This window comes from Larus michahellis, chromosome 1 (genome assembly GCF_964199755.1).
Source record: "Larus michahellis chromosome 1, bLarMic1.1, whole genome shotgun sequence".
Lineage (NCBI taxonomy): Eukaryota > Metazoa > Chordata > Aves > Charadriiformes > Laridae > Larus > Larus michahellis.
Genome location: NC_133896.1, coordinates 158,043,326 through 158,070,340, shown reverse-complemented (window position 1 = coordinate 158,070,340; position 27,015 = coordinate 158,043,326). Strand labels below are relative to the sequence as shown.

Here is a 27,015-nt window from a genome sequence, read left to right as displayed (position 1 = left end):
CATGAGAGATGGGTTTTTGGTGTTCGATTTAAGCAGTTTTGTAAACTGCCCACAACTTTGGGGAAAATAAGCTACTACTGTTTTTCCCCCCGAAAACCATTTGAGATGCCCAACTCCTTTTAAATAAAATCAGAAAGTTAAAACTGATTTTAAACCAGCTACTGGATTTCCTTTAAAATGAGCATTTCTTTTGTATTTAGACCATCAGCGGTATTATAATCTAAATGGCATTTGTAGGCGAAGTCAATCAATTAACAGCGCTCAGTACAGATTTCAGCCTCCCCTGTTGGTTTTAAAGCTACACAGAAGTTGTAACTCTGTTATTCACTAATGTATACACATTGTTACGATTTTTAAAACATTCTGGAAATGTAGCAGTTTCTTTTGGTAGGAAATAAAAATAATAGCAAATTAATTGTGTGTACTTTGTTTGATGTTGTTCCCCATTCATTCTAGTGGACTACAGCAATGCAGCCACTGGCAAATTTAAAATACCAACAGCGTCAAATAAACATCTGCCGAAGTGCTAATGAAGATTCCCCCCCCCCCATCTTCTCTAGGGGGACCGACAACCAGAAAGGGAGCAGAAAAACAGCTATGTGTTTTATTCTCTACTTAACAATACGAAAGAAAGCCTTTGTCCTTTTGAACAGGTTTGTTGAATTGTATTTTCAAGTGAAGCTCCTCATATATGAACCCACGGTCGTCTTTTTTGTCTTTTTTCATACACTGGTTTAAAGGCAGTATGCCCGTAGGTAAGTACAAGCCCCGTGTAAACTCAGCCACTGGAACACAGGTGCCTTGTGCATGGTAGGCCACGATCCATCTACCTCCAACCGCACGCTCCAGGGGATTATTTATTTTTTAAACAGAAACACGGCAAAAGGAGGAGGCTGTTCTGATCTGACCTGTGTGGATATTATCCTACAATGTACAACGGGCATTTTATCTTCAGTGCTGACACTTAACACTGATCTTGAAATTTATGCAGGTTACTTACCTGTTCAGTTATTTAATCCTCTGCAAAGTAATAACTAAACATACTAATTTTATCTTCCCCGTTAGGATGGAGAGATCCTGAGCGTGCTGTACTCCCAGTGCTAGGGAAATCTCAATCTATTCTGCGCAAAAGCAAACTGAAAAGATACCAGGTAACTGGATACCATTATATTATAGTTAAAGATTTCTCAGGACCAAACCACCATCACCACACCAAGGAAAACACTTCAAGGCTAAAAGTGTCACCTCCTTTTGTGCCTAAGAAGCACAGACTTGTTTAAGCCAGCGGGCATAAAACTCTTCACCCTCAAAGACAGGCCTAAGTTTGTGTCTCTGTCTTCGCTATGTTTTAATTCTCAGCGCCAGCTCAGCACAACAGGGTGCGAGCGCAGACCACGCAGCGGCTGGGGCTGGGGCATTTCCTGCATCAGAACACACCGAGGGCTGCGTCGGACAACGCAGCTGCGTCCGTGCTGCCGTCTGGTTTGGATGCTGCCACCACCTGTGCCACGTACACACCCGCTGCGAGCCTTATTTACCTAGGAGTAGCAGCAACAGCTTTGCTCAGATTGTATTATATCTTTGTCAGCCATTCTGTTCCAAAGATTTTATTTGGCAAGTATTAGGTATTTACAACTGTTGCCAAAGCACCTGAAATAAAAAAAAAAACAAAAACCAAACCAAGTAACCAAGTCCAAGGATGAAGGATCAGCTTTTTTTCTCGGTCTGCTGCTCGGCTTGTCCTCCTTCCACCATTTCCCAGGTTGAAACAGCAGCTCTGTCCTGTAAGAAGCAGCAAGTGGGTCAGTCCCAGCTCCCTGGATCACAGGGGGATCACACATGTGCAGGCAGTGGGAGGCGCGGGTTTTTCACCCAGCTTCATCCGGCAAAGCTATTCATCCAGTTAGGCATTCCAGAGGAATGCCACTGTTAGTGCTGCTGCAAAACAAACCCAGACATTTCTTCCCAGTTAAGAAGGGGGAGAAAAAAAAAAAACCCACCACAATAGAAATGTAAATTTTTCAGCGTGGGATCCTGCAGTGATGTGTAGTCTCTCTCATATGAGCAACTTCTGTTAAACTCAGGCAACCGCATTTTTGTGTTTAAATGGTGCGTGTGTATGGAAAACAGCTCTTCTTACGGCCCGTACATGAGAATATATTGCCTGATAGCTCTGATCTCCTCCCGAATTTGAGGATAGTAGCCTGTTGCCATAAATACCTGTAGTGCAACACTGTCATATTTTTGAAAGAGAATATTACAGTCAAACCGAGCATTTCTGACCCTTAAGATCTAGCTGTTTGACTGCAATTGGTAAAAAGAAAAGTTAATCTGAATATTGAAACATGACAATGTTACAGGAGCTCTGACTCAGGAGAGAGGCTGGAACAGAATGTAGAATTTTCTTTACATTAAAGTGAAAACTGGTTTTGATGCCTAAATACCTCATTACTACATTTCACTTAGTGCATTTCAAGCAGGCTATCATGACGTGGAAAGACCGGTGGATATTTTAATCAGTTTGTTGCAACTTCAGGCAAACAGAACGTCATCTGCATTGAGCAGCATGAGAGAAGAAACCAGCCTACAGAAATCACAAACTTAGAAGCTGAAGAAGTTGCCCTTTCTGCAAAGCTGATTTGTAGGGGAATTAAGTTACCAGCGCTCTCTAAGTTGCCACTCGCCAACCACTCCCTGCCCAGCCCCAAACCAGGGGTTCCTGGTCCACGCTGGGTGGAGGCGAGGATCGTCTGCTTCATCTATTCTGCTGCTTTTCCTGCTGCACATGCCCTTGAGAAGTTCGGACGCATGTGACAGAGGGAGAGCACGTCCACAGCTGCGTTGCCACCTGCGTATCGTGGGGCTCCTAAGCGTTTCAGGGAAAGCAGAGGCTGGGTAGAAAAGGCAAATTCAAATCACTTCCTCAAGCGCTTATTAGGCACGCAGGACCCGGCTGCTAGGCGCTGTGTTCCCATGGCATTTGTGGCACTAGCCAGCCCAGGGCGGGTTGGCACTAGCCATTTTTGTCACTAGCCAACCCGCCCAGCAAGCACAAGGGTGGCAAGAGCCCTGCTTTGGGAAGGGCCATGTCTTGTTGCAGATGTGCTGCGGTGAGCCTGCGTGAGGAACTGCAGAGCTGCATTGCTCCATTTGCGGGACTCTTCTGGGATTTGCAAAGGCAAGATATGGGCAACCTTCACAGAACACCTTCAGATGCTTCCAAAGTATCAGCAACAAAAAAGCAGGAGTTCAGCTTCGGAGGCACGCTGTGTGCACGCACGCGTGCACGTGTGCACGTTTGCAGAATAGCAAACTATTCTGGGACAAGCAGGAGACAGATTATGCCGAGCTCCAGGTTATTAAAAAAAAAAATAAATTAAATAAATGGAATGGGCTGAATCCTGGCTAAGGCCAATTTCTAGGAGGTTATTAAATGCCCGTAAATCCCTTTAAAAACAAATCAAAACTAACCTCCAAAAGGGTGGAGGTGGGGCTACAGCTGTTTTGCCAAATAGATCAAAAGGGAGTCTTCCTCTCCAAGACTTTGTCTCCGAGCAGTTGTTTGGATTTGTGAACTTTCTTGACAGATAAGTGGAACAAGGATTTAGCTATGTACAAACAAGTTAAGGAAGCAGATGTTCCAACTTCCCGCAGTCTTCCTTTGCTTTCACAGCTGCAGCTCACCACGTCTGCGCTCTGGCCCTCACCCCAGTTTGCATCAGCACGCTCACTTTTCATCTGAGATCACGGGACAGCTGACCGCACTTTGTATTTGGTTTTAATACGTGTGTTGACAAACGACAGCTCTCACGCTCAGCAATTAAAGAGGATGTATGCCATCACTCCCTAATGTCATTGTGCTTTATATCCTCCCGTTGGTAAAATGATGCAAGGAGACTCTGCAAGGCTCAGTTCCCGAGCGAGAGAAAAATGAGCAGCATGAACTGGAGGGAGGGAGGAAGACGCTGGAGAGGAAGCGGAGGATTATTCTGCATATCAGGAGCAACACTGGCCCAGCAAGGGCTGGAGCGCAGGTGAGAAGGGCAACGAAGCAAGAGGACTGGAAGAAGTGGCACCCGTAAAAGAATAGAGCACCTTGAAACCAGGAGGAGACAGGAAGCCAGTGAAGGGATTTCTCCTGAGCAGGAGACACCACTGGGGTAGTGGAAAAGGAAAAGAACAGTAGCATTAGGATGAGGGGGAGCGGAAGAGAAGGGTAGCAGTACAACCAGGCAATGGCTAACTTCACCCATCTGCTGCTGCAGTCATGCAGGGAGCAGGGCACAACACCGAAAGCTGCCAAAGGGGCACGATGGGCAAAAATAAACGTTCTCTTAAAAAATGACCAACGGTCTCACAAAGAGGGTTACTGTCTTCTACCTTTATGTGGATTCCAAAGGCAGCAAGGTCTCCACGCAGACTGTCACAAGCCTCCAGGAGGGGTTTTCTCTCCCGCATTAACTGCTGCCTCTTTTCCTTCTGTTCTTCTTTTGGTCCCTTGGCTCCCACAGCACCCTCCACGGGCACAGCCTCTGCTGCCTCTTCTGGCAGAGCCAGCGCGTAATGACGGACCTTCGCGCGGAACCGTACAAGCTCGTCAAGGACATTTGAGAGGACGGCAGAGTTGTCTCCTCCCACAGCCACCTAGAAATGAAACAGGTGCTTTACAAACATCTGAGAATGATTTCAAAAATCAGCCCTGACTGAGTAGCATACACTGAGGCCCCGTCACCTCTCTTGGTTCTGCATCTTCCATTGTATTGGTACAATTAAAACATCATAATCTCACTAATGCTGGACAAAAGTTACAGTACAGGCACACTTGGCAGTAGTTCCGTGTATTCCTATAGAGGAAAGCATCTATCTTGGAGCAGAGGGCTCTCATGTGAACATAACACGCTGCATAACCCAACTGGGGAACTCATCGCCACAGGAAACCTCCGAGATGCCAGAAGTGTGCATAAATTAAAAAGGGATTAGATGAATCAATGGAAGAAAGGCCTGGCAACAGCCATCCAGCACAGCAAGGGCAGCCCAGCCGCCGGCTCAGACAGTCCCTCGGCTGCAAACGTCTGCAGAGCTAAAGTGCACCAGCCCCACACCCTGCCTTTGGGCTCCAGACCCTCTTCAAGAATCACAGACCAGGAAAATTAGGTATTTTTGCTTTAAGTCTCTACATTACCCTTTCTCCTTGCATCCAGAGGACCTCCCCAAATCCACAGAACTTTTATCTGTTCTGTCTTATCCAAAGTTTCAGCCACCCAAAAAACCTGAGGAGCAGCAGCCTCTGCACACGGAAGGTGCTTTCTTGGCTGATGCATGGCCTTCTCCTTCCCTCAGCCAGCTCCGAGCTTCCTCAGCCTCCTCTGGCTTGGCAGAAGTCTCGCTGGTCAATGCCTCAGGAAGGGAATGGCCTCGCTCCTCCTCCTTGAGAGCTCAGGTGCTCGCAGAACAGGAAGGCCATTCCTCGGCGCAGGAACAGCCAGGCTCCCGGTCGCGCTCTCGGCAGAGAAACCATCCCTGTGTCTCATTAGAGGCAAACTCCCACACAGGAGGAAAAGGACAATCCTCCAAACCAGGAAAACGCCATCGCAGTATTTTATCACTAAAACACAAGAGGGGGAGTGGAGCGGACAACGGAGCAGTGAAATGTAAAGCACACCAAGGCCAGGGGGGGAGAAGTTGCTGGCAGTGGCGCTCGACCGGGAGCAGAGCAGCTGAGTAATTAAAGCCAGAGGGGACTGTATTTAGTCACCGAACAGCAGGATGGAAATGAAAGGGAGTAGTTTCAGAGGTCACTGACCGAAGCAAACAAACAAGGAGGAGGAGAAGGAGGTGAGGGGGAAGCTATCAAAGACAGAATGTGAGATGCTCAATGCTCTCCCACAATCACAAAAGGCAGCAAACTCCCCAAACTTTCAAAACATGGTAAAAGTACTAAAGACGACGTTTATGAGACTGAAGAAGGCAATAAAACTAAGTGCCAGCAATGCTCTGTTGTAACCTGGGGCAGGTAAAAGAGCAGGATAAATGCTTAAATACAGAAGGGAGAGGAAACACAAATGATGAGGGGAGCAAGAAACACGCCTCTACAAACACCACTGCCAAAGTTCAAACCAAGCACCTACTCATGACACAAGGCAAGATCCTCCAAAAGGAGGGGCAGCTTTAGGAGACGAACTGATCGGATTACCATGTAAATTTTGCACCATTTCCATGGTGTAGCCTCTCGGGACTAATTTCTTCTAATTTCTTCTTTTCATTTCTCTAATTTCTTGTCCTGCAGCACCAACCAATCCAAAGAGCTCGTAAGATGCTTTATATGGAAACGTGGCCTTTGACAACCCCACCTGCTTGCCCCCGGCTGCACCCGCAGTACAGCTCTCCTGGGCAGAGCAAAAGCCCTCCCCTTTGCTGCCCAGCTCTAAAACAGGCACGATGGTTTCCACCCATCGTCTTTTCAGATGGGTTCACCTGCCTATGGCTGTCCCGGCTCCTTCTCCTTCTCTTGCCAAAGCAGAGAGAAAGACGGGCAGTCTTATTTTACACATCCACCACACCACCTTACACAACCACCAAGATGAAGCACCCCTTAGCAGTGCCTTTCTCTCCCCACCAGCTACTGCAGAGGCACAGGCAGCTACACTCAACTGTCAGGCTAATTAGCTGAGGTGAATCCCATCCTAAGAGCAAGAGAGACGCACAGGCTGTATGCAAACATCCAAATGAAGAGGGACCAAGCATCGCACCCCATAGCCTCTACATTAAATTGTTAGCCCAGCGGTGGCCAGGCCAGCGAGCCCTCTCCCAGACAGCCCACTGCCAGGACCCACGGTGGTCAGGGACCGCAAGCCACGTGCCACCTGCCTAAGGGGCAAGAAAGGTTGGATGCTGAGCTGTTGCGGCTGGTCTTGAGGTCAAAGAACAATTCCTGCACCATTTTATTTACTAGCCTGCGGCAGCCCACGGACCTTTCTGATGAAGATTTTGATTGATTCGTTTACTGGGAGCTGAGAGAGCCGAGAGAGGAGAGTCCGCTGTGCTGCTCCTTCCCTCCCACCTGCCTCGCACCAACGTCTGCTGCTGACCCTGCTGCCCCGGAGAAACTAGCCCAGCATACAAAAAAGAAGAGCATTCAGACACTTGTTTCAGCAAAAATGTAGGTGCAGCAGGCACCTGCATACAGGCAGCCCAGAATCTGACGGAATGACTTTGCCATCTGACTTACAGACAAATGTAAGTGTTTGGTACATCTCTGAAATTAACATGACAAACCATGGGTTATGAGGAGTAACACACAGACAAATCACATTCAACTGCTGCTTTGAAAGAAATTTGGTGGAAAAATCCACAAAGAGGCAAAGTAAATAAATGCATTTACTGCTCTACTGCCTGACTTTCAAAGGATGAATAAGGTTATTTACATTTTCTTATCCTCTTCTCCCTTATCCTCTTCTGCAAAAACTGTTCTGTTTTTGCAGAACAGTTGCTTTAAAGAAAGTTTTCAACTTCTTGGTATTCAGCTGCAGATTCGAGCAGGAGAGGAGCACAGAAACACCTGCTAGTCTCCGACACGTTGTGCCATTTTAAATGCTGCACTTCCATACTTCAGGGTATCACCTCCATATTTATCACTCTCTTCCCAGTGCAGTACTTCACTTTGAGCTTTTCTCTCTCCTTTTCTGCCCACCCCCGCCTCTTCCCAGTTCCTACTTTTCCATGAACTAGAGGATAGGTAATGTATTTCCAACGATGTCCCCCCCGCCACTGCCCTTCCCTCCTTGCACCCTACCAGGGCTCAAGGCAGAGCAGCCCCTTTCCCCACAGCCCGGCTTTCTGCAGAGGAGCTGGACCCCGGCTCCTGCTGCGCAGGGAGGTCACAACCGCAAATATTCGCGCAGCTATCCTAGTCAGCCTGGGTGCAACCAGCAGAAAGAAGAGGAAGAGCTGGGGAAAAGCCAGGGACATAAGAGGGCCAACTTAAAAGGCCTCCGATGCTAACTTTTTCTCGTTTCATTCCTCAAACTTTCGTTTCCACAGCTCAATTGCTGCTGAAGTCACCCGGGAGTACGTCAGAGAAGAAAAAAAGCCCACGCTTTGCTTTCTCCTGCTCTACCTCCTCACACGCTTTCCTAAGACATCACGGCAGAAACTGCAAGCGGTGCAGAAAGGTTTACTAAAACCATAAATAACTTTGTTACATCTGACGCTTTCGGAAAGCTTTCTATAAAACATAACGCTGGCACTGCTACCACATACTAGTACACATAGAAGAGATGTTTCGTACCTGTCTTTCTCCAAAGGACATCCCAAGGGCATTAAAAAAGCCTTCTATGTAGGAAATAATGCTTCCATACACAACGGAGCTTCTAGGAGATCCAGCATCCTGTTTAAAAAACACTCAAAAGAGATTGTCCAGTCAACACATATTACAGAACTCAGCATCTCTCTGTAGCCTAGTCCACCAGGAAAAACTATTACTAATTATATAGATCCACGTCCACCAGTAACACCTGCCCAGATGGGAACTTTTATGGAGATATAAAAGCACCTCACAACACAAACGGAAAAGATTTAAGTAAACAGGGGAGAGGAAGAGCTTATTACTGGCATGCACAGTAAGGAGAAGAGATGTGGGAAGCTGCCATGCATTACACGCGTGCAGTAAATTAGACCTAAAAATAGCACTTCTGGGCATGAAAGGGCTGTGTGTCTGAAAACAAAATAAAAGAACAAAATCCCAGCTTCAAGGGCGCCTATAAAATAAATGATTTTAAAGAAAAACCAAACCTTTTTTTGAGTGTCCTATTGATTTAAACAATGCAAAGATTGCTTTGAGATAGCTTATGGTATTTTGTCATGCCCAGGTAGCACCAGCAAACACCAGCAGAAGCGACAGAATAGCATTTTTAAGAACACATGTATTTCTTTCTTTCTTCCATATTTATTTCATAAAAAAATATAAAAATCAAGATTAAACAACAGACTGAGAAGCAATTTAAGGGACTAACCCTTGCTCAAAAAACAAGTGATGACAAACACAATCGAATTAGCAGCTGGTACTGGATTTTATCCGACATTTCCATTAGGGCCTGAAATCAGTCATAACCTAAAATTTGCAGAAGATCTGAACTGGAAGCAGCTGAGGTGGACCAGTGAGGGAAAGAAATAGGAATGTGCCAACTAAGGTAAGAACAGCGAGAAGGTTAAAGAGGGGACTGAGCAGTTATGTATATGTGAATTTACTCACAGTTCTTAAAGAGGAAAAACTATGCACAGAGTGAGTAAGAGGTAACGCTCAGACAGCTGGGCTGCGCCCAGAAAAGCTCCACCACCGCAACCAGAAACCTGAGTCAGCTGCAAATTACCTCACCCAATTCTCAATGAAATGACTGGCAGAAGGAATTCAGGGGAAACGAGCAATGACTGGCAAAATGTTGTCTTTAGGAGCAATAACGCTGTTACAGATCCCTGCTGCAAAATGGTTCCGGTCAGGGATTAGCTCAGAGAGTCATTTTGTAAAGGCAAAGTAAAGGACAGAATTCAAAGCCAGCGCCAAAACGGGACCGGGAGAGGCAGGACTTCTAAACCAATGGACAAATTCTCTCTTAAAATCAAGTTATTACTATGTAGTCAACATTTCTTTCACAGCACAAACATGGTGGACATTGACGACACCAGCAACCAAGCAGCACAGGAACAAGGCTGAGGTGCTTGCCTTGAGCGAGGCAGGGAGCTGTTGGTAAAAGGAGACCCAGGAGTGAGACTTCAGACTGTGTTTACTGCTCAGGTCTTGCCCTTACCAGGTGCCTCCTTTGTCTCAGCATCGAGAGACCTTAAGAGGGTCTCAATTTGCCAAAAGCCGTCTGAAGACGGACTCGTGCAGGCATGCTGAGGCCACAGTTACAGTTTGCCAACAGCAGAAGCCACTTGGTCCCCAAAGTTGAACTCGCCACCACGGCTGCCCCGTGCACATGGGACTGTGTGCCAAAGCCCCTGCAGTGACCACCCCCCCACACCTTTCCCAATCCAGGGTGATTTCTGTGCATGGGTGTTAAAGCAGAGAAGCAGGGTATGAACATAAAACCAACACTAAAATTAGCAGCATGCCACAATGGCTTCAGGCCTTTCAAAAAACCTTTGGTATAAATAATATAGGGCAGCAGGAAAGAAACATCCTTTGGACACAGCGAAGCACGAAACAATAGCCATACGCAATTCCTGCGACACGGTCAGGACAAATGGGCACCATTAAGGTCAACAATTTATGGAGCTTTGTTTCTGCCAGTTTCTTACGTGAACAATAAACTAATCTGTCTGCATTAAGCAGTAGGACAGTGGACAGCTGTCATTTTCTGATCTCTGTATCCTAATGGGTTACCTTAGTAACAGCCTTAAGCTGTCTGTTGCCATGGTGAATGAGGTCCATAATTGCTGCAACAGCCCTGGAGGTGTCAAAGTCATCTGCAAACGCAGCCTTCACGGTTACTTTTGTGTTGGCTAGCCTTCAAGAAGAAAAGGTAACTTTTCAGATAAGACAAACAAGATGCCAGCAGCGCGCTGAATTCATCAGCTATTCAGCCAGAGGGAGTCATCGAAAGGACACTGTTGTTTCCTTCCTCGCTGTCCTATGATGGGTGATGCTACACTGATCAGGAAAAATACATCTTCCAGCTGCAAAGGGAAAAACTTGATGCCTGTCAAAATCCAAAGGAATATACCTGTTCAATGAATACACGGTTAATCACAGGAACCAACAATGGCAGAGCAAGGCTTGCCTTGATCATTTAAAAACAGATGGAAAATGAGGTTGATAGCAAAATCGTTAAAGTCCTTAATAAGTTATTTTTTTGCCAGCAGCCCGTTTTTCATGCTAACAGCATGTTTCTCTTCCAAAGCCATGTCAAGCACATCACTCCAATGCCTGGCAAGAGAGCTGACTCAGGGTCAGGCAGGAGTCCTGCTCAGAAGCAGGATTCCTCATTTCCCAGGTAAGCCCAATCCCAGCCCTGGGACTCTACTTGGCTTGGCCCAGATGGAAAAGTCTGGTGGGACCGTTTGTGTAACAGCACCAAAAGCCAGCAGGGCAACCAGCACTCATTGCCGCAGGACCAGTGCTACCAGCCACTGTGAGCGGGAGGACGAGGACAGCAGGGGGAATAAACAGCAAGCTGCAAAGAGCTGCTGTTGGCACGCTCTTGTGCACAGCCAGGAGAACTGGGACCTCGACAGTGCTGACCCAAGGACGCCATTTCAGGGTAAAGCTCAGGGAGCAGGTTTACCTGTGGAGCCAGGCTGGATGGGGCGTTGGGCAGCCTGGTCTAGTGGAAGGTGTCCCTGCCCATGGCAGGGGGTTGGAACCAGATGGTCTTTAAGGTCTCTTCCAACCCAAATCATTCTATGATTCTAAGCCTCAGGCTGTCCCAGCACCTCTGGGGCTCCCCTGAACCCTGTTGTGCCTGTTCCCAAGTGGTTTTGCCTCCCTCCCCTCAGATATCGGATGATTGCTGCCCTAACCCATTCCTCCCGACGCTCTTCCCTGCAAGTTCCCCCTTCTCCATTGAACACCTACCACTTTCCTAACCAAGAGCTCCATTTCATCATGGTTGTTTTTACATCTAGTTGACACACAAGTTATGCCCAGCCCCACATTCCCCTATGGCAATCCATTTCAACCTCCCCACATGCCTCATGTCTCTCAGCCTTATATCTCACCAACGGGTCTCCGGCAGCCTCCTGCTGAAGGACTCCCTTTTGCCAAATACCACAACCAGTTAATTCAACTCCCCTTCCACGTAACACCTTCCAGTGCCCTTTGCAAGCCTTAGTTGGTGCAGTCACAAGCTCCCCGACAGCGAGGTGCCCGCACCACAAGGAAGCCACCTCTCACTTCTGCAGCACAGGATGTTCCCCCTCTCATCTATGCCCCAGAGCTGCCTGCATGTACATCCTTTCAGGGCATTCAATGTCCTTCCTGCCCCAACTCCAGAGCACTGCACTCATCTGCTCAGATTTGCACCCAACACACAGTTTTCCTAAAGGACTCCAAAGAGGATTCTCCTTACCCTTGTCAGGGCCACAGCAACCATAATTTCCTCTTTTCCTGTGACATCTCCATCCCGGACAGTTTCTCAGCAACCCTTTCTCTCCTCTGCTGCATGGCACAGTGCCAGCCAGCTTGATTACAAGCTCGCGTGCCCAAGGCATATTACTTTCCAGTCATCATCTTTCTTCTTCAGTCGCTAACGCTCAGTTCTACTTACAAACCTAATAGCCTCACAACTTCAGTCACAGCTTTGCCTTCTACATCACTCAAGAGGGCAAAGATGCAAGTGTCAGGACAGGCACACTAGATAAATAACATGGATTTTAAAAATACAGTGAACTAAGTGTAGCATGAGGAAAAGCAGCTGGATAGACAAAGAAGTAAAAAAACCAAAACAAACTGCCCTTGGTTGAGGGCTGGCAGGGAAGACTGCTTCTCGGTTCTTCTTCTGCTCCTGCTTGTTGAACAGAACCCAGCACACTACAGCGGTCAGCCCTCTAAGCCTGTCAGCAAATTACTGTTCACGTGATCATAATCATTCAGATACAGGAGATGCACTTACCTTTCCCACAGTATGTCTTCTCTAACCGGGTCACATACCAGCTGTCCTTTTATATAAGCATTTGCATCTCTAATAAATGAGGAGATTGCCTGAAGAAGGTGCTTTGCATCGTCCATGCTCTCATCACTAAATTCGACTGCTAAAGAAAAAAAAAAAAATTCAGGCATTACGATAGAAAGGATGTTGTCTGTCATACAATACCCTCTGAGGAACAATATTCTGAGACAAAGTTATTCCAGAAAAAGTTTGTTATTGCTTGTCACAGCAAAATTTTCTTACAATTAATTGCATATTTAATTAAAAACTCTGTTCTTCATGTGCACTAGGTGAATTAAATCAATATAAACCCGCAATCATTACATACGACAAAGTATAACCTACTGGAAAGGTATCAGACTGATTCAAAAAGCGTCTCGAAGCTGACTGAAGCAATAGCTCCTTGACTTTAATTCTTTTTTCCTTATTGAATCTCTCTGTGAAGTTATTGCTCCAAAGCATTTGGATTGGATATATTTCTAAGCATCTCCCCAGATTTTAGTTGGCAAGACAAACTTTTGATCTCATCCCTAATTTTTTTCCTATTCTAATTTAAGTAGACACAATCTGTCTTTGGAGACCTCCAAAGAGACCTAACCCTCACCACGGACTCCGTGAGGAATACAAGCACTTACAGTTAAAGGGCTGCTTCACCAGCATCTAAAACCTAGATGGACCTAAAATTTTGTAGTCTAGATTCTGCTCTAGATATACAATTCCCTCACAATATCAAAGCTAAACCGGCCATATCGATTTTTGAAGACATCTATTAGAGAAAATACAGATTGTTTAAACTTGTAAGGGCATGTTTGGGATGGGATTCATCACACTCGACTTACTTATACACTTACACCTAAGCCTCTTTATAGGCACTGGAAAGAAAGATAAAACCTTAAGGAAAATGATTCATCGCATCCTAAGGAAAGCACTGCTTTATGATGAGATCTGCTATACCCTAACCCCGACAGCGCTTCTCTTCCACCAGCTGGAAAGATGACATTATCCCCCCTGCTAACACGGCATCCATTCACATGGACACCCTCACTGCCTTCAGCAGGACTCTAGCTGCAGCAGGCAACTGCGCGTCGGGAGCTACCAGCGTCCACTTCTGCTGGCTTAGGGTTGAGCAGGCTCCTCTCGCCTTGCCTACCCCCTCAGAGGCGCAGGCGCTGCGCTGGTCCTTTGGCACTTTTACTGCAGGCTGCCAAAAGCAAGAGGCAATTTTTCTATCTGTACAGTAACACGCAATTTACTGTAGGAAGAGCAGTCGGACCCCAGACAAGACAGCTCACCCAACTTTGGTAGAAGTCCTAAGTTTAAATGTATTTCTTCCCACAGAGTCTATTACTTGTATTAGAACCATACGGAGCCAGCGTAATATTGCTTCACCATTTTATGCCTGACCTCTGCACTAAGGTACATCCAAACTACAGCTTGCAGCGTATCCCTGATTTCATCAGCACTGAGCATCACCTGTAGTTTCCACAGCAGGTGGAGCTTCCTCACTTCTGGTCCTGCGCACATTACAGCCCGCTGCTCTGTGCGATCGCACAACGCTGCCCAGGCACAGACTCTTTAGAGCAGCCAGTCTGAGCAAGGGGACGGATCTAAGAGGGCAGAAGCAGCCAGATGTGAGACCTGATTTTGATTGCATTAGCCTAAATCGCAAAGAAGCCTGACGATTTAAACAGACTTCCCATAAGATTTACCCCAGTACAAGTAAGGCATAAGTCTGGACCTGTATTTGTCAGATTTTCTGTTTCTGTGTAATTAAAAATCTGCATTACTGCCTCATTAACACTGGTTTTAAAATTAAGCTTTACTCAGCTTTTAAAAAGACCGATGCACAGACTTTTAGAAAACAGCCAGATACCAAAAGAGATCATTTATATCCACTAAGATTACTCAACTGATTACCCTGGTTACAGGAACTCCGCAAGGAATACTTGATGAAAGTTTATCCTGATGAAGCCCACTTTGATTAAAGCCATTCTTCTTCCCCGATTCACAGCCCTCTCCTAAACCACCGCCTGTGGGCACTGCAAACCCACCCGGCTCTATAAATCTCCACCGTACTCCCCACTCCTTCCCTCCTGTGCCACTGAGGGCACCATTGCTACATCATCCAATTACAAAAACATACGTTTATTAGCACCAACAAGTAATTAAAGACCAGAGGGACCAAAACGGTACCGTTCACTCAGGTTCACAAAATCACCAGAGCTGTTCTGGTGACCAGGAGAGCATTTTTGGGACAGCAGGCTCACAGTCCTTCCACCTAACTGCAGAAGCAAAGCCTCTGCTGAGGAGATGCAAGAGGAAATGCAGTGCCACACAGCGGGGTCCCCACAGGGCTTTGGAGATGGCACCTCTCCATTTAAGCTGCACCCAGAAGGAGCCTGGCAGGGACACTGGTGGTGGGGCACCATGTTAATGTCCATAGCACCTCAGAAAGACCTTTTTCCAGCAGCCCCAGGTGGGCCGAAGGGTGGTGACTCAGGCCGAGCAGGGGACAGCCAGATGCACCAATCAAAGCAAAATGCACCAGGGCAAGAAGTTCTCTGGATCGAAGCCATTAAGAGAGAGAGACAACTTTACAGCAATGTTTCTAACTTATATTGAATGTGATGTTCATGGTATGAAATAATCCTGTTGGCCAGCCTGGGTCAAGTGCCCGGGTCTCGCTCCTCCTCATCCCTGCACCTGGTGAGCTCGAAAATACCGAGACCTTGAAACCACATAGCCTAGCTGGCTATAAAGAAAACACTTTCACAAATTCAGACACGTGAGTCTTCTAAAACTGCAGTTTTCCCAAGCATTATAAATTAGTCCTGTGTTGCCTAAACCAGGACACGCTTCTAGAGGTCCACCGAAATAACCCAGCAGGTGTTGCCTCATGCTCCACCATCCCCTCAGCTTGCCAGGACAGCCAACAAGCCAAATGACCCAGCAGTGTTTTAGGGAAATACCAGCCGCTTTTGGCAGGCCCCAATAAACTGGTGAAAACACTATCCATATGAAAACCTCTTCCAGTTCAAAGTAGCATCTTCCTGCTGGAAAAACCATGGTGTAGACAGGGAAGCCGACAAAATCTACCACACCTCTCCCCACTGGCAGCGTTTGCCAGGCTAAGATAATCATTAGGTTATCAAGCGCCGGTGTAAACGAGCTGCGCTGCGCCACAGAACTGCTTGAACACTCAGGAACTCCATGGGATGAAAAACGATAACACAGCAGGGAGATAGAAAGTTATTAGCAAGCCCTTGTCATACCCTACGGGAATATAAGGCAAAGCTCTACCTAGATACGTCTCCAAAAACAGCCGATCGTGACTGAAATACAAGTGACTGCAACAGCTGCAAATCAGAGATGGAGGTAATTCATTAATTGAAAGCGCATTTAATTGAGAGTCGCAATTAACTGCAGCTCAGGAAGGTGTTTAGATGAATGGTTACATACTGTGCTCAGTAAAGATGCTTTTTTCTAAATGTGAAGCAAAGAGCAGCCCCATAGAGCATTGCCGGCCTTTCCACCCCCTGCGAGGTGCTCCACCCTCCCCCCCCGCTGGGAAGCCCGTGGGGGAATCCATGCTTATCTCAACAAATAAGGGATTTTTGGGTTATTTCCTTACCTGAGCTGTATCTGCTGCGCAAACAAAACATCCTGAATTGATCCGACGAAAATTTCTTCAGGAAATCCTAAACTCCACCCACAAAAAGACAACTTTAGCATTATATCAAACAATTTCTTCAGGAGTTCTTCCACTCCTTAAACTAGTTTCACAGCATATTTCAAACAAACTAACATGACAAATAACCCAGTCTTTGTAGCTTAAGACAGGCAGAAAGCTTCAAACTATAACACTGGTTTAAAGTCTAAACTAAATAAAATCTAATTCCGTGTAAGACAGATGTGCGTACATGTAGACAAGATATAAATATACACACAATGCCAAATACAAGACAGTGAAAAGTGCTTTGTAATTATGATCAAACATACACTGCATAAAGACCTTTGCAAAAAGACAGACTGAAATTACCAGGCTAAGACTGGGATACAATCACGCAGGAAAGGACAGCTCCTACGTTTTGCAAACTTCATGAAAAAAAGAAAGATTTCTTGAAAAAGAAAATAAGTGTACTTTTTCTGCAGGGCTAGAACATGAAGGAAAACAGGGAGTGAACAAAAATAACTTTTTCTTTTTATATTGTTAGAATTCATCTGTGTTAATTATGAAACCTCATTAATTTCACCCTAACATTTATTGGGCTTTACAAATAATTTACTCTAGTAAAAAGTTATTACTATTACTACTAGTGCAATTAATGTAATTAACTTACACTAATAGTATAAAGAACCATTTAAATGCTCAGAAGGTACACTGATAAAACATTCAATCCCTTCCAACTCTGCTCTCAGCAAGGCTGGACATCGTGGGAGACTGACTGTGAACACTGCATCGAAGCTTTTTTTTTTTTTTTTTTTAAATTCCAAATTGGTGATGGTAAGTTTGTAACACTGAAGTGCCACCGAAACAGAAAATCATAAGGAGAAGTCAATACAAGTCAGAATATATGGAAAGTGTCGTTTGCTTAAAGATGCACATTTCAAAATTTAGCTTCTGCTACCAGACTAAACCAGCCTGAACACCGAAGGTAGCAAAGCATCAGCAATATGCTGTCTCTCGAGTGAAAATAGAAATAACTGAGGCAATCAGGGCAAACTAAACCAAGAAATAGACAGTGATATTGTTTGTTTTGGAGGCTGGGTTTTTTTGTAATTTTTTTAAATTAAAGTCTATGTAACTGAGTGTACCAAATGTGCCCAGAAGCTTTACACTAATATACAGAGGTAGAACAAGATGAGTAAAGTATGGAAATAAATTCATATTTGGGAAAGTAGCATTTGAACAGGAAAAGTCAATTCTGCATTTTGTTAAAAATGGAGCACAGAGAAAGTATCACTGCTGTTTCAAAGCAGGTTGCTTGGCCGTGTGTTATTGCAACGCGCTTGATTTTGGGGGTCAGAATTAATAGCTATTAAAAAAAAAAAAAAAAAGAATCAGAGAAGGGGAGGACGGTGAGGGAAAGCAGGGCAGGTGGATGCGGAGGATGCAGGGTGGCCATGCCCGGGTGACAGCCTGGAATGCAGATGGCCGCTGGCGGGACCAAGGGAATGCCGCAGGCCCTGTCCTGGTTGGGCCTTTCCTCTTTCGGAGTGGGCATAAAAACTTCCACGTGGGGCTTAATTTTCAAGATGCGGGAAGGCTGTATGGGAAGAAGTTTGTTTGACTGGACTGAAAATCGCTTACAGGGAAGGATTAATACTTGTTAGCCGTGTCTTAAGGGCAGAAATTAAAACTGGAGGCCCACAAGGGAAAAGGACAGGCCTGAAGCTCTTATTTTCTCAACACAAAGAAGTCCCACCACAGACGTGGAGGGGAATGTTTCTACATGTTATTTTCAACCGCATGCATTGCATTTAGTTAAATTTTTTAATTTATCAGGGACGGTAGCGATAGGACAAGGGGTAATGGTTTTAAGCTGAAAGAGGGCAGATTCAGATTAGATATTAGGAAGGAATTCTTTCCTGTGAGGGTGGTGAGGCACTGGAACAGGTTGCCCAGAGAAGCTGTGGATGCCCCATCCCTGGAAGTGTTCAAGGCCAGGCTGGATGGGGCTTTGAGCAGCCTGGTCTAGTGGGAGGTGTCCCTGCCCACGGCAGGGGGTTGGAACTAGATGGTCTTTGAGGTCCCTTACAACCCAAACCAATTTATGATTAGTGGTCATTTCTCCACCCTGTCCAAAACATCTGCCGAGACTTGGGAAACTTCTGTGAAAATCGTGAGTGATGGGTAATTTTCCTGGGCGAGACAGGGCTTAACCATACCCAGACAGCATCAGGAGAATTAAGAATAAAGCAGTTTATATTGAAGTCCTTTTTAAAGAGATTTTAATTAAGTCTTCCGAGAGGGCAAAGGGGAACATATGTGCCAAAACAGCCTCTCAAGCTTTGTCTAAAGGAAGGAAATTACCCACTTCTAGCAATGGGTGTCAGCCAGCAGGGGGGCCACGCCTGGCAGAGAAACCCTGCTCTGTGCTATGCCAAAAAAGCTTTGGGACACAGTAAACCAGGACATATTCACGTGGCTTGTAGGTACCAAAAGAAAAAGCGCTCTCTGCATCCAAAAGGTGACCATACAAAAATAAAGGAGAGTACGAGAGACCGCTGGCACGGTGGGGTTGTAGGAGACCCAACAGTTTCCTGACAAAATGCTGACAGTGTCCCATTTCACCTAAAGCAGAACCAGGGAAAACATCTCCTCTTTTCTAAGTCCCAAAAGGATATGCACTATTAAAAGCAGATAGATGAGAACCCATGACTATAGAATAGAACCATTTAGGTTGGAAAAGACCCTTGAGATTGTCGAGTCCAACCATAAACCTATAATGCAGAAGTGTGGTATGGGGCACAAACACTGCTCCTATAAATGCTGTCAGCTTAGCAAGATCCATGTTACAAGCAAACCCTGAGTCCGAGCAGGTTTCCTACATCCAGATCTGCAATAACAGGTACACCAGCACTAGGGAAACACTCCGATTCAGGTCTTCTGCTGCAGCATAAGAACCCGCTCCAAAGTCTTCTCCAAAGAGGGCTGTGATTAATATTTACATATTATCAACACACATCGCTTCAGTTGACAGATATAGATTACCTTAATTGTTACGTAGTTTTTCAATGACTTGGACATTTTTTCTTGACTTCCTTTAACATGCAAATGCCCTAAAACAACAAAAAGAAAATTAATGAGGATAAACGAGCATGCTTCTGAATGGGGAGTGAATAAGAAAGACTGCACTGAGACCCCGGAAACGCTGGAGGCAGCATATGCTGTGATGGATATGTGCCAACCACTTCAATGCAACATGTAACATGTTTTTCGATAACTTTACCTACAGTTGTGCATACCTCTCCATCCTCAACTGGGTGAATTTTAAAACATAGGGTTTTTTTTAAAAAAAACAAAATAACAAAACACCACCATAAGCAGAGACATTAATAAGAAAAAACAAAAAGCCTCCCTGCTCAGAACTGATAATAAACTGATAAAAAGAAGTAAGCAGGCAAATACTTTTCAGTCTTCACAGACAAATACCTCACCTGTTACTCTTGACTTTTCAGAATAAAGACCTTTAAAGATCTTCCAGTGATCTCACATTATAATATTGTTGAAACTCAAATTATTTTCTGTACTTATTACTTGCTGGTGTCTGTTACACTGGTTTTTTTTAATTCAAAAGTTTATTGCTGGTTGAAAATACCATACGTGTACAAACAATTTTCTGCACATTCCCTATTTCTCCAGATTTTCAGAGACTGAGAAAAAGAAGGGGGAGGAGGGATGTAGCTATGATGCCTAATTTGAATGAGCTTATTTTAAAATGTAATCCTGAGCATTGCTAGAGCTTTCAATAACCACATGGACCATTGGTTTGCAGGGCTGTGGTACATGAAAAAGGCAGTAACCATCTCCATCGCATTCAGGAGAGTACACAGAGCTCGGCTTCAGGACTGAAAGTTCTGTCAAAGCAAGACAGGAGATGGGCGACCTCAGGCTGTACGCTCCGGGCCTCGTCCACGCTAGCCACAGCACCACCGCTGATGGAAAACATCAATTATTCACATCACCAGAGAGGTGCCAAACACGTAGCCAATCAAAGACTACTCAGCATCCTTTCAGAAACGTCGCTGAAAGCCTTTACTCGCTTCTCCTAATAAAGGAGTAATCCTCTAACTTACTGAGCACCCACAACTAACAAGCAATTTTCAGGCACTTCAAGACCTGCAGAATCCAGCACTTAATCTTACTTAGAGGCAGATTTTTAAGCATGAACTTTTCTTACTCTGGAATATTACGTCAGCACTCTGCATTCTTTCAGATTTGGTGGCCCAGCATTACCGATGCCTGGGAGTGCTCCACAAGGACAACATACGATCTATACTTCTGCTTTTACAGGTAGTGGCAGAGGTGGCATTTCTTGCTCAGCAGCCCAAGCACTTGTCCGAGTTTTGTGCTACTCTCTACCCCCTCTCTTACCAAAGTGGATAAAATCCCCATTACGCTCACCTGGATACAAAAGCAACATGCTCAGGCCTGGTAAACAGATGTGAAAAGCATCTGTTTTCACTTCTTAGCTATTTCTGACAACGATTCCAAGCAGCGGGGATTCTCTGTAAGAAGGCTACCTCTGGTCCTACCCTGACCACCTGGAAATTTAAGTTTGCACAACACACTCCACACAGAGTAGGAAAGAATTGAGAGATCTATGGATATAGAACTAGCTACAGCAGAAATCTACGATCAAACCGAAATCTCATTTTCGTCGTATTTGTCCTGACTGCTGGCAGGTGAGGTCACTGTCACCGCTGCACAGTTAAATTCGGGGCTCTGAATAAGAACACTCAGGCTGTCAGAGGCACCCTATAGCTGTTGCAACTCGAGTAGAACCCACAGAAAAACTTCTCCTGGGAGACGGGGAAGAGCCTGGGTACGATTATTATCTTTTCTTTTGCAAAGGTGCCTAAATATTGACTTACTTAACTTTAGGCAGCCAAGCTTAAAATAGTTTGATTGTGTTTTCCTAATAAGGTACAGGTAACATCTGAATTTGAAATAATAGTCCTCTTCCAGAGTTTCAGCACTCAGAATTATTTCATTAAAGAATCACAAAATACAAGGATTTTCATAACTTTGGCTTGGCGCTCTTCCCAGAGTACAAGTAGTCTAAAAATAAAGTCCTTATAAAAAGATTTATCCCCAGTGCAGGGATTTTCTTCCTCTAATGGGGATTGCTCCTCCAATTCTGAGCCTGCTAAAATTCGGAAGTCTGCTACCAGAATAAATTGTTTCTGAAGCTGATTCATTTGCCCTAAATAATTCACACTATCGTCCTCCAGCAAAATTTTTTGACTTAATGAATGTGATCTGTCAGCTCCTAGAGAACCTCAGTGTACAAATTGCCCTTGGAATTACGTTCTTTTTTAAAAAATTTTTTTTTTTTTTTTAGGAAAAATTGACTTCTCCTTATTTAGTTAGTTTCAAGGAATATTTCCCCTGTAGTTTCAATTCCCAACTTGAAAAGTCAGATTCACTGGTTTTCAACGAAGGCTCCACCTGGCAGTAACCAGTGCATCTCGGTGGAAGTGCAGAGAATTCTCCAGGACTTCAGGAGCAAAGCACACCCTGGAGGATGCACCAGCCTCTGGACAATTGCTACCGATTTATTACAGGCCCTACACTGGGAACTGAAACTAGAATTCAATATTCATTCCATACAGTACAAATATATATAAAAAAGAAAGCCCAAGTAATTCCCAGAGTGTAGCACAGGCTACAGGAGAATTTTTTACACTGGAAGGGTTATTAAGCATTGGAACAGGCTGCCCAGGGAAGTGGCTGAGGCACCACCCCTGGAGGTATTTAAAAGACGGGTAGACAGTACTTAGAGATATAGTTTAGATTAGTGCTGGTTTTTGTCAGCGTTAGGTTGATGGTTGGACTAGGTGATCTGAAAGGTCCCTTCCAACCTAGACAATTCTATGTTTCTATGATATATAGAAAAGATCAACTATTTTCACCCTCATCCTGCAGGACTGTTATAACAAAATACAATTAAAAACGAAAGCCCATCACAAAGAGCCCCCTCAAATTTTGAGGGAACTCAAATGAAAGGGAATGAGATACTACAGGAAGAACTCTTATCTCCTCATTTTTAATTAGGAGTAAGCACCGTACATGGGCAATGCATATATTATTTGGAGATTTCCCCAGATGAAATTTAGAAGTATTTAACCATAATCACTTCTACTAATAAAAGCATTCATTCTACAGTTTCAAGATACACTCCTATTTATGTTTCTTCACTTAGTGAGGTCAGAAACTCAGTCATTGTAGTGGACCATCGGCTTGGAAGGTTTCCTTCGCACTTCACACCATACAAATGCCAAACATAAATAAAATTTAAAAAAAAAATCCTACAGACCTGTTAGATGATTAATATTTTACTTACCAGAATGCAAAAAGTAATTCCCCCATTGCTCACACTGATGATACACCTCGCACTGTGCAATTTCGTTTTCATGATGAGGAAATGCAAGATCTATTCCACCGGTATGGATGTCCAGCTGCTTTCCAAACACTGCACTGTAACAATATTTTCCTGATTGGTAAGTAGAACACTACAGAAGTTTTTTGTAAAAGAAATACGGAAAAGAATAAGACGAAACAACGTAATTTAAGTGTACAATTTAATGACTGCAATTTTAAAACAAGTCTTTACACAGATCTTGGATACCAAAACTGCAGCAGAACATGCATGGACAGGACCCATATCTGCCCGCAATTAATTCTCCTTAGCAGGAACAACTATTTTTCTAACTTAGAATAAAGAATGGCAAGCAGGACATCTCTCTTCCTTGTTCTGCTACAGTTTCAGTATCAGACAGCTGCCTTCATCTGCAAACCTAACAACTTCGAAGTGATGAACATTTCTGTAAATTTGGTATTACTATTCTTTATCTTGTACCTTTTCTGTAAGAATTCAGGCAATACTCTATTTAGTCATGAAAGAAAATGCTTGGCTCTATATTGTTATGATGTCAAAAGAAAGCGTCAGCGCCTCTGATCTCCCAAGGCCATTCCATTCCTCTCATCCCAACAGCTCTGCTGCATTGGTGCCAGTCACACATGGCATCTCTGCAAACACCAATGGCTGGAAGTAAGGTATTCATGTGACAACAGGACAGACCTAGATGCCTTCTGGTTAAAGTTCAGGAGACAAGGCTGCTACACTCCATCCACTGCTCCAGCAAGTCCCTGCTAGGTCACACTGACAAGTGATTAACTTCATTTTGCCCATCTGTTAAACAAAGACAGTTACCTACTCACAGGGAGGTAAATCAACGCTAACTGCCCAGAAACCAGGGGCACTCAAGCTGGGGAGGATGCAAGGTCTACACAATAGAAAATAAAAGGCAAGCCCCACACGCGTGCACACACACAGACACACACAGTCTTTCCATATGTCACGTTAACAAGTTGCTCCTGGTAGCTGGCTAGACATTAATAATTTTGTCCCTTTTTGAAACAAAACACCCTGTTAACACCCTGGCTCACGATGGTTCTGCAGAAGCAGTTGGGGCAGAGGAAGAAAAGAAAATGAGAAGAAAGGAGGGAAGAAAGACTGGCTGTTGCCATTTCCCAGGCTTGAGCCCCTGTGCTTCCTCCTGTCTGCTCCAAAACCAGCTTAAGCACAGACCTCCACAGGAGTGGCCCGGCTCATGCCTCTTCCATCCTTGTCCAACTTGGAATGGAACTTCAACAAGAACATATGGATAGCTCCACTGTCATTCAAGGAGTGTCAAGAACGTATATGGCTTTGTATTTACTACTTACACATGAATAAGTCCTGCCCCAAAAGAGACATCTTTCTGAAATGCAGTATGAAAAGTTGTAGACAGCAGTACTCAGCCTAGAAAATACTCTTGTCACTCAAACAACCCAAAGACAGACTCTTAAACACAAAATAATTAATATAGGTAATAATATTGTCATAAATTTTATTAGCACAAGGCCAGATTTATTAATGCAAAGGCTTCAAAAGTTATCTGTAATGCAGTATGAGTATGATACACCATATTAGTTTATATATCCATGTGATCCCATTCAACTAGAGAAATGAGCCAGTATTTCCCCTTTCTATTTTACTGTTGCCAAACCTCATAATTTTATCGCCAATCATGTGATGTTTGATTGTAGCTTCAAAGGCCTGACTGTAGAATCGTGATATTCCCACAAAGTCTCTCTTCCTTGTGCCATCTACAGAGGAGCACTGGCCACTTGCCTTTTCCTCCGACAAAACCATTAAGAGCTGGGGAGAGATGGATCTGCAAAACACTCAGGGGTGGGAGGAGCAGCCCATCTCACCGCAAGGGAAATTCCATCAAGGAGATCAGAACTAAGTCACAGCAGGTGGTTTCCTCCTCCAGGGCTGCACTAGAGACCAGCGCGCTTCTCGTTCACCTTCCCCAGAGGCAGACTTCAAAGACTTTTCAAAATTAGTTCACTTAGATTACTTAAAAGTGCTTTGAGATCTTTGTCAAAACAGATGGGTAGGTAGGTATTGCTTGAAATGGGCCTTGGACAGCAAAACATTTGAGGTAACTTATCTCAATTTTTCACAGTCTGAGACTGCTACACTTACGCTCTGCATAGGTCAGCTCTTATTTACATGGCAGGAGCCTCATCCAAACACAGTAAAATAAGTTTTTACAGAAAGAAATGCAGACTCTAAACAGCACTGCATCAGCAGACAGGCTGTTTTATAATTGGCATTTCTTACCCATGCACCTCTGTCACAGGCTGCACTCCAAATACAGCATGGTTTTGTGCACTTCTGTTGCCTTAAGAACTGTTTCACAGTGCTGAAATTATTTACGGACAGAAAAACACCCTTATAAACAATCAGGTAGTAATAACCCCAGGCACACCAGCAAAGCATATCAAAGAGAAACTTAAAGCACCTGTTCCATCTACTTTCAGCTTGGGCTGAAAACTTAAGTTAAACAGGGCCAGATCCAAATAATTTGTTACTAGCTTCCAAAAAAAGATCTTTGGCTAATGCAAAACTACGTACCACTATCAATCTTCCAGGACAGAAGATTTCAAGTCTCTTTTTTAAAATTACAAATGAATAGGTCACAAGTTAACACAGTGCAGGACAAAGTACTACCACCCTGTGGAGAAAATAAACCTCCAAATCAAGAGCAAATTAATTTAAACCAACTACAAGCAAAACGCTGCTAAGCACAATTCCCATCTTCCACACAGAGATTCCCTTACTGCCACAGAGAAATCAGAATATTTAACATTGTGTCTGACTTTTAAAGAAAGCTGAATAACACTTAAATGACTAGCATGAACATCCACAACTGCGGTTAAGATAAGGCCAGGAAGATCTCAGACACTCCCTGGAGTTGGGATGGAATCCCATACCCTGTCCTCCCGACACAGCGTTAAATGCTGGATGAGGTCTGATGGAGACTGCAAAAAGTGGAAGGGAGGCAAATGAAAGAGGTACCATAACTTTCACTAAAACTTTGGTTATTCAGTTCAGGTTAAAAGACTTGCTAATCCCTGAAAGCCAACTGCATGCTGGGCTGCATCAAAAGAAGTGTGACCGGCAGATTGAAGGAGGTGATTCTGCCCTTCTGCTCCACTCTGGTGAGACCCCACCTGGAGTACTGCATCCAGCTCTGGAGCCCTCAGTACAGGAAGGATATGGACCTGTTGGAATGGGTTCAGAAGAGGGCCATGAAGATGATGAGAGGGATGGAGCACATCTCCTGTGAGGACAGGTGGAGAGAGTTGGGGTTGTTCAACCTGGAGAAGAGAAGGCTCCACAGAGACCTTATAGCAGCCTTCCAGTACCTAAAGGGGGCCTACAGGAAAGATGGGGAGGGACTCTTTATCAGGGAGTGGAGCGATAGGATGAGGGGTAATGGTTTTAAGCTGAAAGAGGGTAGATTTAGATTAGATATTAGGAAGGAATTCTGTACTGTGAGTGCAGTAAAGTATTCCTGCATTGGAACAGGTTGCCCAGGGAAGTTGTGGATGCCCCATCCCTGGAAGTGTTGAAGGCCAGGCTGGATGGGGCTTTGAGCAGCCTGGTCTAGTGGGAGGTGTCCCTGCCCATGGCAGGGGGGTTGAAACTAGATGGTCTTTAAGGTCCCTCCAAAGTCTAACCATTCTATGATCAACTGTGCAATCCTGCGCAGCATATTTTAAATACGTCTGTCTCAAGGTGACAAAACATAGCAAGACAGCTATGCCATTACGGTGAAGCAGAGTTTGTGCAATTTGCGATGTGAAGTGTGGCCCAAACAAAGTATTCACACTAAAACTGGTGCTTTCCACTGATCAGAACAAACACTTTCAATACTGCTGATACCATTGCGATTGAAAACAAAAACCAGCACTAGATTTAAGATCCAAGAAAACTGACCTTGATATTGTGGAACACTCAATGTGCCATCCAGGTCTTCCTTTTCCCCATGGAGAAGTCCAAGATAACTCTTGAGGTTTGGCAGCCTTCCACAGGGCAAAATCTTTACTGTGTCGTTTATCAGTATCAACTGCCAAGAATAAGTGATTTGTTAATGGGATATGTCTCAAAGGAAAAAAAATGAGCAAATGAAAGCAAGTGGAAATGTGCATTTAGTGAACTACTCAGATTTTAATCTCTTTCGCTCAACTTCTTTTCCTGCAACTTTCCTCTCTTGCCCCTTATACAGGGCTTCCAGTTTCTCAATC

The 27,015-nt window shown here is 44.6% G+C and overlaps 1 protein-coding gene across 2 annotated transcripts in view; it reads right to left on the bottom strand.

Moving 5' to 3' along the window:
* Positions 1-1,591: 1,591 nt before the first annotated feature.
* CARS2 (cysteinyl-tRNA synthetase 2, mitochondrial) overlaps positions 1,592-27,015 on the bottom strand; it is a 37,657-nt gene continuing 12,233 nt past the window's right edge. Inside the window, exons 7-15 of one of the 2 annotated variants that reach the window (XM_074561522.1) lie at positions 26,708-26,837; positions 22,715-22,848; positions 19,360-19,427; positions 16,276-16,342; positions 12,609-12,747; positions 10,382-10,505; positions 8,288-8,386; positions 4,381-4,644; positions 1,592-1,782 (exon numbers count right to left, since the gene is read on the bottom strand). In XM_074561522.1, coding sequence (XP_074417623.1) covers positions 1,708-1,782; positions 4,381-4,644; positions 8,288-8,386; positions 10,382-10,505; positions 12,609-12,747; positions 16,276-16,342; positions 19,360-19,427; positions 22,715-22,848; positions 26,708-26,837 — 1,100 coding nt within the window. In that variant the 3' untranslated portion in view covers positions 1,592-1,707. The remainder of the gene's footprint in view (positions 1,783-4,380; positions 4,645-8,287; positions 8,387-10,381; positions 10,506-12,608; positions 12,748-16,275; positions 16,343-19,359; positions 19,428-22,714; positions 22,849-26,707; positions 26,838-27,015) is intronic. The other variant, XM_074561516.1, reaches the window with a different exon arrangement.